At 44.8% G+C, this 12,443-nt stretch overlaps 1 protein-coding gene across 8 annotated transcripts in view; it reads left to right on the forward strand.

Annotated features, from left to right (window-relative positions):
• Positions 1–12,443, forward strand: part of C1PH19orf44 (chromosome 1p C19orf44 homolog) — a 393,273-nt gene that overhangs the window by 233,961 nt on the left and 146,869 nt on the right. For all 8 annotated transcript variants that reach the window (XM_069649182.1, XM_069649183.1, XM_069649185.1 and 5 more), the window contains one exon: positions 11,619–11,704. In XM_069649182.1, coding sequence (XP_069505283.1) covers positions 11,619–11,704 — 86 coding nt within the window. The remainder of the gene's footprint in view (positions 1–11,618; positions 11,705–12,443) is intronic.

Genomic DNA, 12,443 nt, shown 5'->3' on the forward strand with positions numbered 1-12,443 from the left:
TAATGTCAACAGTCTATCCTGCCAGTTCTTAGCAGCCTGGATTGCTACACGTTGGGCAAGATCTCTGTGCGTCCGCACATTTGCTCAAAGGAACTCCAGAGCAGTTATCAATTGCCTTCGTACCATGTGCGCCCAGTTTGTCGGTACAGGTTCAGGACACATGGATTTAGTGTTAGCACCGAGGGGTCTCGATTGTTGGGCTGTCCGATTAGCACAACCCTCACGACGCTCTCATCTAGGCCTCTGGTTCCTACTTCATCCGAGAATAGTAAACAGAGGCAACAAAAAGAAAATCCACAGGAATGCAGGTTTGATCACTCCTTCTTCCTGGGCTGCAAATTGTATCGCCTTGCTCCTGGTATCGTGTGATCAACGAATAGTGCAGGTGCACTTCCAGACTCAAGCTCGGGGTCAGCCTGTGGCGCAATAGCAGATGATGATGAGCGCCACAGTGATGATGCAGCTTTCGTTTCAGGCAGCGGCACAACAAAAGAGGGTGGGCGCCAAAGAGGTACACGTTCTGTGTTTGCCAGCAGTGATGCAGATTCTGCTGGACAACGTTGGGGCACTTCTTGCCCTTCCTCTTTCACAGCAATCTTTCCAGGCTTTCTCAGGATCAGTCAGATTTTGTGGCAAAGAACTGGCAATCGTGTCTTTCATTGCTGGGACTGCTGTCTCTTTCTGGTCGTCTGGATCAGTCAGTTTTTCAGCCAGTGGTGGGACCTTCTTAGGGTTTGTTGCGTGTATCCACGCCTTCCTCCCATCCTCCCGAATTGCCGTTTGCGTAGTCAGGAGGATCAGATAGGGGCCACGCCATCTGGGTGCTAACGATGTCTATCGCTCAAAGTTCTTTATTAGCACCCAGTTTCCTGGCTCCAGTGCGTGTCCCGGACCATTGTACCTTATTGGCAATGCCTCCTGCACCTGCTGATGAATCAAACGCAATTTTTGTATTAATAGATTACAATAGATACTGAGCACAGGATATTCCAGTTCCCTCAGCCTCTTTGGTTGAGGTGCACACCAAACATTCACTGGTCTCCCCATAACGATTTCATACGGGGAGAGCCCAGTTCTCGCCTGTACAGATGTGCGCATGCACAGTAACGCTAGCGGTAATGCATCTACCCAGCTTAACTTGCTTCCTGCGCATATCTTTCTAATCTTAGATTTTAAGATACCGTAATGGCGTTCAATAAGACCGGCAGACATGGGGTGCCTAGAACAATGGAATCGTTTATCGATCTGGAGACCTGCAAAAATCTGTAATATTACTGCGCCCACAAAATGTGGACCGTTGTCTGACCATATGACGAGGGGCAGGCCAAAACGGGAAAAGTATTCTTTTAACATTACTTTCGCCATACTCCTAGCAGTGCAGTCTTTCAATGGATATGCTTCCACCCACTTAATAAATGCACATATGACCACTAGGACATACTTCAAGTTTTGGCATCCCTCCATATCTATGAAATCAAAATGGATTACCTCAAACGACATAGAGGGAGGACCAAAACTGCCTGTTGGAGTCACCGTTCCCTTCCCCACATTATGTTGTAGACGCGTGATACAATTTTGCACCAACCTTTCAGCATTTTTCTTTATGTGCGCATTCTCCCATACTGTGGCTAAGTGTTAACTATCTTTTTGGCACAAATATGAGTAGGGCTGTGAGCCATTGTGACCATTGCAGTTACATAGGAGTTGGGCAGCATCCAATTTCTATTCTTGTCTACCCAGCAACCCTCCAGATCTAATTCAGCAGAGCCCTCAGCCCACCCTTGTTTTTCATCTGCAGTGGCTTCCGCCTGCATTTCTTTGACAGTGACAATTCCATTCTCTATCATGCAGGGCACTTCCTCTGACTGTACTGTGAACATTCTGGCATTCAGGTCAGTGGCAGTTTGTTTCGCAATCCTGTCTGCAAATGCACTCCCACTTTGCATGTTACTTTTTTATGCGCCTCGCATTTTATTATTGCCAGGTGCTTCAGACACGTAAGTGCAGACAACAATCGTACAATCAAAGGGCCATGTTGTAGTCTAGCCCCATGTGATGTTAACAAACCCCTCTCAGCTCAAAGTCGGCCAAAGTTATGAACCATGCAAAATGCGTATTGGCTGTCAGTATAAATGTTTACACTAAGATCAATGCTATTATCTCCGCCGCTTGTGCAGAGTTGTAGGGGATTCTTTTACTCTCCACAATACTTTTTAATGTGGTGATAGCATAGGCAGCCGTTGATGTCCCATCCGGCAATTTAAAACGGGAGCCGTCACAAAACAACTCTCCATCTGGCTCTTTTTGTGGGGTGTCTGTCAAATCAATTCTCCCCTTCGTTTCTTCCTCAGTAACCATTAAGCAATCATGGGGAGGTGATTCATTTCCATCAAGTTTTTCCATGGGCAGTGGCATTAATTCAGCCGGATTCAAAGCGCTACACCTCATAATTTGGATGTGTGGCGCAAACAGGACAATTTCATATCTAATCAATCTAGCAGAGGTGAGGTGTTGCGTCTGTATTCTATTTAATAGAACGTCTATGGCATGTGGCACCATAAAAATTAAGGTGTGCTCCAATACCATCCCTTCCGTTTGTTTCACTGACGCAGCAGCCGCTGCAACACCTTGCAAACATTGTGGTAATGCGCACGCTACAGGGTCCAGCGCAGAAGAAAACTATCAGCACAGCCTATTTCTTCCAACTTGTTCTTGTGTTAGAACAGCCAGCCGCAGCCGTCATTCTCATGCACAAACAATCTAATAAAAATGTTTTTATAATTTGGTGTGCCCAAAACTGGAGCGGAACACAACGCAGTTTTGAGCAACCCAAATGCTCTCTGACATTCTTCACTCAACTGCAAAGGCATCACAGCATCCTTCTTTGTCAACCCCACCATTGGCTTCACAATTAGAGCAAAATTCACTATCCACTGCCGACAATAAGAAGCCATGCCTATTATAGCTCTGACTCCTTTTTGTGTTTTTGGAATAGGCATACCAGAAATGCTCTCTATTCGCTCTGGCGTTAGTCTTCTCCCTTCTCTCGAAAGTAGGTAACCCAAATAAGCCACCTCCTTTCGACAATACTGAAACTTCTTTAAGCTTGCTTTGTGGCCATGTGCTGCTAAATGTGTTAATAGTAAAACAGTACTCTCTTTACAAATCCCTTCTGTGTCTGCTGCAATTAATAGGTCATCTATATATTGTGATAATACACAACCTGCTGGTAATTCTATCATGTCAAGTTGTTCTTTCAATGCTCTGCTGTAAATACTCGGACTCTCTGTGTAGCCTTGTGGCATAAGCGTAAATGTGAATGATCGTCCTTCTAAAGTGAAGGCGAACAAATATCTACTTTCTTGGTGTACTGGAATACTGAAGAAAGCATTCTTCAAATCAATAACGCTCAAGTATTCTGCTGAAGCAGGAATCCTTGTCAAAATTGTGGTAACATCTGGGACCAATGGAAATTGCGGATCTACTACTTTGTTTAATGCACGCAAATCAATTATGAAATGGTACGGTACCTCATTACCGCCTTTCTTATACACCGGGAGAATGGGACTGTTACACTTGCTGCCTGTAATTTCTTCAATCACTCCCAATTTTACCAAATCGGACACAATACTTTTCAATCCTTTTTCTCCTTCCTCTGAGATTTTGTACTGCGGAATACGTGGTAAAGTTACTCCTTCTTTTAGCATAATTTTCACTGGCTTTATCTTCAAGCATCCAACATCATTGTCATTTACCGCCCATATACAAGTTGGCACTTCACTTAATTCCCCTGGCAAAGGTTTAGACAGAAATTCAGATACTGGCACATCCTGTGGAGAAATGGTCAAAAATACTCCATCTGGCGTACAGTGGATAACTGCACTTAGTTTTTACAATTAATTCAATCCCAACAGATTCTCCCCACAGTTTTCTGTTAAAAGGAATGCACAGTATTCAGTGAATGGGCCTAATGTTACTGCTATTGGTTGGGACACTGGATTAATCACTGGGGTACCTGCAAACCCTACTGAAATATTTTCATGCCCTGACAGTGGTATTTCCGGAACCAAGTGATGGTCTATCGAACACTTTTGTGCCCTCGTATCCACGAGGAATCTGTGCTCACTATCCCCGACTCTCATTTCTACGTAGGGTCCTTTTATGATTAACGGGAATAGGCACTGGTTCCGACCCCTGTCTTGGGATGTCCTATTGGGGAAACAACACATCATCCGATGTGTAATCGCTGCTGTTATTATAGTACGCATTCACATGAGTATCAAAAATGTTCCCACCCCTTCCTCCATTTCCATTTTGCATGTTCTGCTGGCTCTGATTCTGAGTAGAGGTCTGATTTTGAGCTTGGTTCTGATTTTGGGCACCATTCCCTTGACTATTTTGGTGCTGCTGCATGTTATTTCTATTGTGCCCATTTGCTCCTGGATGCCCCCTATGATGTCTTCTCTGGACATACCCATCTCTATTTTGCAAGTGTGGACATTGTGCTCGCCAGTGACTTTCCTCTCTGCAATACGCACACTGATTCAATCCCAGGGAACCTCCATGCATGTTCGAATTACTTCTGCCTTGGGCGTTTCCTCTACCTCTATTGTGTCCCGCTACTTGCTGGAGTAGCACCCTTGTCTTTAAATTTTTTCTATCCTTCGCCTCTTTTTCTTTCTCAGCGTCTACTCTGTTCTCGTAATATTGAGCCATATGTAATACTTCACTCAACGTTTTTGCTTGCCATGCACTTTCCGATGTCCTTATTAAGTTTTGAATGGGAAGTATTAACCCTCCCACATATTTATCAACAAATAGCCTTTTTCCCCCTCTGCACTTACATCCTGTCCACTAAAATCTGTAAAGACTTCCTCGAATCTATTAAAATAATCCGTGGCTAGTTCATCCTTGCCCTGGACACATGCAGTCAGTTTGTCCCATTGAATCCTTTTCTCTGGAACAATTCCTTTCAATTTCTGTATTATTCGTGCTGGTAATGCCACCATATTTGGCCCCGGTTTCCCTCCCACCTCTTTATTCCTATCCTCTAGTACTAAATCCTCCCATGTGGCGCCATAGGCCGCTGCATCATCCACTTTCCTTATTTGCTTCCATATATCTGCTGGTAATATTACTGGGAATATTAAATCTATGTCACCCATAGTGAGCACGGATGATTGTAAGCAGGACTCTACTTCTTTATAAAAATCCCCCGGGATTCTTTCTTATATCCGGAATCGTCTGTTTTATGTTGTTCACTTCCTGTCTGGAAAAGGGGACATGTACATATTGGGCGGTATAATGGGCTGGTGTTACCTGCGCCGCTTCGGTACCGGTTGCAGGAATCTCTACTTTCGGTACAAAGGTAGGTGGGACTTCTCTCATGGGAAATACTGCACTCACTGTTCCTCCCCCCTTTCTCATATGTAGTAATATTCCCAAGTCAAGTGATGAGGCTGATTCTCCTGTTCCGCGTTCAAATTCTCTCTTATATTCTGTTATTACTTCAGGGGGGGGTTGCCTTTCTTCTCATTTATATCTTTGTCTATCAGATGTTCAGCCATTATCTGCAATGCTTTTCTTTTCATGGGCAAGGTATACTCATCAAATATCTCGTGTATCTCCATTGCGGGAATACTAGGGTCTGAAATCCATTTCAACGCCTCTCGTATACACACTCTTAGTCAGTCACCTGTCTGTCTTGATGACGACAAATATCACCGCTGTATATATGGCTCTACCGCTTCAGTTCTATCTCTCCTAATATCTCTACTCCTATACCCAGGTGTGGCAAACATTTCAGCATACTCATTATCAAGTTCATTCTTGAGTTCAAAAAGTTGGTCTACATGTTCCCTCATCTCTTCATCCCTCCCTCTACAACATGCCAATGCATTCAAATCTAACAATTGTTGTGGCGGTAACTGGTCAGGCTCTGGCGTGGTTGTCCTCTTTCCTCTCTAATCGACCCTCCCAGGTCCAACTGGGGTCTTTCCTCTCTGACATCCTTTTCTCTAGCTGTGGTGTCCCCCAGGCATCTAACCTCTCTCCTTGGCTGTTCAACCAGTATCTGGCACTCCTCGCCCACCGCATCGCCGCTCTCTGCCCCAACTTTCAGTGCTATGCGGATGACACCCAGTTCATTTTCAGGCTACCCTTGGCCTCCTCTTCTCCTTCCCTCATCTCTGACTGTCTTTCTGCTATCCAGGAATGGTGTGCCGCCAACGACCTCTGCCTTAATGCCAGTAAGACTGAGATTCTACTCATCGGCACACCCACTCCCTCCTTCCGTGCAGCTCTGGCTGGCCTCTCTTGGCCCTCTTCCTGCTCCTACCTGCAAGGCAAAAAACCTTGGGGTCCTCCTCGACTCCACACTCTCCTTCTCTCCTCACATATCGGACGTCTCTAAGAAGTCACACTACCAGCTCCACCTCCTTCGTGGTATCCTTCCTTTCCTCTCCTTCCCCCAGAAGCTCACTGTCTCTAGAGTCCTGGTTCTCTCGAAGCTGGACTACTGTAACAGCCTCTATCTAAATCTGCCTGCCTCTACTCTCTGCCCTTTGCAACTCATCCAGAACAGGACTGCGAGACTTGTCCTTGGCCTCAAGCCCAGGGACCGTATCTCTCCAGGACTGAAATCACTACACTGGCTCCCAGTGACTGCGAGGATCAAGTTCAAAACCCTCTGCATTGTCCACAAGGCCTTCTGGGGCCTTGGGCCAAAATACCTTGAACTCTCTCTTCCTAAATCTCTTCCTTCTCGAGCTCTTCGCTCATCCGCCTCCAACTTCCTCAGGGTCAGCCGCTTCTCTAAACAGCGAGTTGGGGGCAGATCTCTCTCCGCTGCAGGGGCCTCCCTTTGGAACAGCCTTCCTGCCTCCCTGAAACTCGAGGAGAACCATCTCCGGTTCCGGAAGCACCTCAAAACCTTCCTCTTTGCCTCCGCCTTCTCTCCCCCTCTCCCCTGCTAAACTTACTGAAACTGCACTGAATCTGCAACTGGGCCACTTGCCGCTCTCGGTCCTTGACCCAGCCACTCTCCCCTGCACTGCCTCCCTGGCAATCCCCTGCACCGAGGGACTGTCTGTATCCCCAAAGCCCCCCTTCCCAGCACTTTTCTGCACTTATCTCGCACTTGCCACTAGCTGGCCCTTGTTATTTATCCTGTATGCTCTTAACCCTGTATTGCACTCTCCACCTCCTTTTAGCACTTTTCCCTTCCCCTCTACCCTTGCACTTGCGCAATCTGAATGACACCCGGCCTAGTAGGATCGTTGTCTGTCTCCCTTTGTCCCCCCCGCCTCGTCGCGCCTTGAAACACTTGTTTATAGGCGCGTTACAAATGCCATATCATATTATATCATAACTTCCCAATCAACTGTTTCCATCTAGCCACTAAATATTCACCCATGCATTCCAACACTACCTGTCTTTCGTTGCTCCTCCTGAAGTCATATATGGAAGCCATCGCTGGCGTCTCATCATTTCCATCTATATACATTTTGGCCTCTTCTTGCAACTCTCGCTTCCTCTCCTTGCTAATCGCACTACGAGTTACTCTCGTACATCCCCTCTGTTCAGCCTCTTCTTCTGTTTCAACAACTTCAAGCTCAATTGCGGGAGGGGCAGATGGGACAGAAACGATCTCTATGGTGGGAGGTGCAGATGGAATCATGGGTGCAGATGGAATCATGGGAACAGGCAGTATCTGTTGCGATGTTGATTGGCTAACAGGAGGCGCTGCATGTGCAGTCTGTGGCTGTGCTAGGATATGAACAGTCGGGAGGGGCTGAGCAACAGGAGGGGGTTGAGCTATAGCCATTAACACTGTATTTTTAGCCTCCCGTCTTGGGCCTTGTTTCGTATCAGTCAATAATTTTTCTATCAATTAATCTGATGAATGCAATTCTCGTTGTGGATATATTTTTTCTATACTCAACTGGTCGCGTCTATTTGATTTTCTCAAACTATTATTCCACTCCTCCTCCTCCTCTCTCTTCCGCTCTCTCCGATTTCGATTTATGCCTGCGCGCATGTTTCTCTCTACTTCTCCAATGAAGCATAGCTTCCCTTCTCCAGTCCCTAAGGATATCAAATGCCCCAGGGCGTGTTTTCTTTTTTTATTAACACCTTCTCCAAATTATCTATCCTAGTCATCTCAAAACTCCCATGACTCAGCCACTGAAGATCTTCCTGCTTTCTGGTTTGCTTATGCCAAATCTCACACATTATCGCTCCCACACCGTATTTCACATACATCTCATACGCCGGCGTTCGCACTGGTGGCGCGACCTGGCCAGTTTCCAAAGATTGTCTGCCGCAGCGGAAAAAACCTGCTAGAGTGGACAATACTCCAGGCATGTTTGAACCTTACCGTTGGCTAATCAACCTTACTCTGGGTGTTTGATTTTGCAAAATCAACTCTCAACCAATATCAGGTTCACTTTTGAATCGGGGCCCGACTCACCTGATCAGTCAAGTTGTCTTTTCAAGACCCAATTCGTCCGTATACTGACGCAACCAAGGACGTTGTGTCTGCGTATCTTGGCTCACTCTGCCTCGTTTCGGGACCCTCGCCTCCTTGTTATCTGGCCGGGCTCGTCGATCAGGGATCAGATGTGTGCAGATCTGCATAGGAGTCTCATCGCTTACGCAGGGGCACCCCAAACACCTCTTGATCCTGGCTCGATCATTCCGTCCTCGCCGTTCTTTCCGCCTTTCTTATCTCTCAACGTGCACGATGGAACAAGTGGGGGAGGGTCCCTGTTCAGGCGCCATCTTGAAGGGGCCCCTGAGGGACCCTCGTTGGTTGAAACAAGGCACAATCACCACACAGGAACTGATATGCCAGACACGAGGTTGTATTCCCAGAATCTAGGGTTTATTGCAAAACAAATAGTCTCAGTTGGCCAACTGGTCCCACGCCCTGCGACGTGTGTCTATCGGACCTCGGGGGACAAAAGAGAGCGAAATTCATACAACAGTTACATATATACAAAACAAGCATCTAGTAATCAGTAGTGTCACAACGTATACCGCCCCTATTGCATTTCCTTTGAACTAGGCACGATGATTGACAATGGTGACGAGTTTGACACCTTCAAACATTCATTGTGTAACAGTTTGCAATTTTATAAGCCCACAGACATTAAGTCTGTGTTTTAAAGCTTCTGTTTTCTGCAAGCAAGCTGTGCATAGGGAGAGACACATTCCAGGCCTTGCTATCTCCTAGTTTCTATTTGTGTGCCGGGGGGTCAACTTGCTCTCCAGGGCTGTACCGGGCTCAGGGAAGGGGGGCTGCAAAGAAGAGTATAATTCAAGTCATTTAATGTTCGCTCTAGCATTTCTACTGTACTTACCGAGACTAGCTGGCACCTGCTGTACTGATTAGAATGCCTTGCTGCTCACTTTCCAAGGATATGCGAGGGGGGGGACTGGACATTTCTATCTGAGTTACTGTGTTGTGTTTCAACATGCCACTCGCTGCCTTGCATTGTGCACCAGTGAAGCAGATTGACATTTCAGCAAAGCAGTTTTACATGAGGCAAAAAGCAAATGTTAGAAAAAAACAAAATGGCTATTTCAGTTGCTTCAAAAGGGCCGCACCTTAGTCAAGCTTATGGCTATATATTTCTAATGCTAGATGCATGAGACGGTTGGTCTTCGGCCAACATAATATATAGCCTTATGATCGGGGGGTGTCTATTTTCTAGATCGACAAACCCTCCTTTTGGCCGTATGCCAAACGTCTCATCCGTACGTTGCATCCTCTTCTGACCAAGTATCTGATTCAGATTCTGATTCTGAATCTTGTGCATTTTTAGTTTCCTCCTCATTGTCATCTACGTTGATGGACATTAATTCTTTGACTGTATTTGTTTCCTCATTACCATGGGTACTCGATTTAATAGTGCTCTTTTTTTTTTCTATCATCTGCACACACCCTTCACTAATTTCGGTGCATATTACAGGTAAGCAGTGTATGCACCAACAACATGTCATAAATATTCCTAGTACTGCTACTAGGATCGCAAATAGTTTCCATCCCCATGAATATAATAACTCCCAGAACCAGGAGCCTATATCCCAACCTCCTTCTTGGGTATGGAGTTCAGAGCTTAAGACATGTAGCTTTCTTATCACTTCAAAAATCGTAGGAGAGGAGTTGTTTACAAATACACAGCACGCTGATCCCACGATTTTGCAAACACTGCCAAGATCAACCAGGACTACATCAAGAGCCATTCTGTTCTGTCATTAATATAATTCCTTTCTCCTCTAATGTCATGTTGTATAATATATCTGTTGTTCCATTTAATGTTTCTTCTAAGATGCTGGATAGTTGTTGTATATTATAGGAGTTTATTGCTTGGGCCAAAAATTGTACAAATGATTTTGCTACGTCTTCTACTATTAATCCATCCTCATTACTCCTTCGTGGCCTGGATCTAGATAGTTTGGCTATATCCATTGTTTTTAAAAGAAACAGGATCTGAGGAGATTTATATTACTTCTACAAATTAACAGGCTTCCAGTTCTGAGTGTGGTAGGTCCTGCATTGGCCCTCCCACTATCTGACAGGACATGTCACATATGCAGAAGTAATTCTGAATTGGAGACGATCGGGCATGTACTTACCAGCTGTAGTAAATTGAACATGGCGTACCTGAAATATCTTGGTAAATTAGTTCATCACCAAGATTCGCTGAGAGCAACTTTCTGGAAATCCAGTGTAAATGCTCAAAATAACGGTACATTTCTGGCGCTTTTCAGGATATGGAAGGTTGCAGAGGGCTATTTAAAGTAGCCCAGCTCAGGCCTTCAACTTACCCTGTGCATGGCCAGAATATTGACAACTATACCTCGGATTAATTGGGTGGCACTAAGTGTCGGTGTCAAGGATGTGGATCAGCATTTATGCCAGCTCTTTCACATCTATTATCACTCCTATTATTATTCTGTGATTGGGTGATCAGGAGATACATTTTTTATTTATGGCCCTCATATTGGGGGTGGTTCTGATTTAATGATTATTTGAATCATTGATTGGATTGCTCAAGTGCATATTGTTCCTATGTTTTAGTATATGGAATGATTCCTTCTTTTTTCTTTTCCTTTTATTTTTTTATTTTAATCTCTATTTCTCCACTCTTACTTTGATATATTTTAGCTGTATTTAGGACGATATTGTGATCTTAATGAGATTTGTCAATGTATTTGTGTATCAAGGTAATTTATACAAATAATTGTATGTATGTTTGCTGGTATGAAGTTTATATGGCTGAAGGTTAAATGATATTTTGGTTATACAAGTGTGTGTGTGTGTGTGTGTGTGTGTGTGTGTGTGTATATATATGTGTGTAAAATTTTATTTTAGAACTAGAACACATTAAATAAATAAATGTACAATTAAACAACATAGAACTGGAATGTACTTGACAAAGTATATCACCTTTGATCGTATCTGCTTTGGAGATATAGTGATGTACATATGCCTGATGATCTGGACGCTGTGTTCATTACCAGGTAATTAAAGTAATTTAGTGGTCAGAGTCCTGCATGAATATAACCTCTCTGTTGCCAGCCTTATCCTTGATTTTATTTATTCTTCTCAGAGTTCAAGGTGAACATCTTGAGTCTTGATGATTTAGCACCGAACATGCAGTTGGACACACCAAGACAACTGGAGAAAGAACCTAAAGTAAGTAGTCTTTTTCTTTTTTTGTTTGTTTTTTTTTCAATTCATTCTGATAATCTAAAGTAAAATTCATATTTTGATCGAGGTCTACAAATTGCTTTCAACAATGTATTTTGTAATTCCTAGTGTGCCTTTGGGGATGCTGAACTTAAAGGAATTAGCTTACTTACAATGGCATAGAAAGGTACAGGAACAGCACTGAAAAGGAAAGGCGGAATCAAAGGCAAATAAAATATATATATATATTAATAGCTACTCAACGTAGTGACTAACATACTCTTAGTCCATAGTCCCCTTTCCTCCATACTGTATGGGCGTCCTTCGCGAGGGACGGGGGACAGAACCTTTTTCACCAGAAAAAATCTTCTTCCGCTTTAAATTTAGAGGTGCGCGAGGGCGCAGCCCTGGGAGCATGCGCTCGCTTGACTCTGCCCCCCAGCGCCACTCCTCAGTCCCCATTGACACGTCGACAATGATCAATTTCTAGACCATTTACTCTTATATTGGCTCCTAGTAGCCTTGCTTCTAGCGCCCTGGATGATTTCTAGGTTAGCCTGAGAGAGGCGTAAGTGCTTCAGCGTCACCTTCTCAGGAACCACGCTGCGAGGGCTAATTTGTGAGGAGCAGGGTGGAGTACCCTACCCCCCAGCCGGGCCAGTAGAGGAGCTCGGCCCAGGGGTAGGCGAATGGGTGGTCTGTCTGAGGGTCTGAGAAGCTCGGAGAACCACGGTCTGGCCGGCCA

This window comes from Ambystoma mexicanum, chromosome 1p, assembly GCF_040938575.1.
Source record: "Ambystoma mexicanum isolate Mex_15411 chromosome 1p, UKY_AmexF1_1, whole genome shotgun sequence".
NCBI lineage: Eukaryota > Metazoa > Chordata > Amphibia > Caudata > Ambystomatidae > Ambystoma > Ambystoma mexicanum.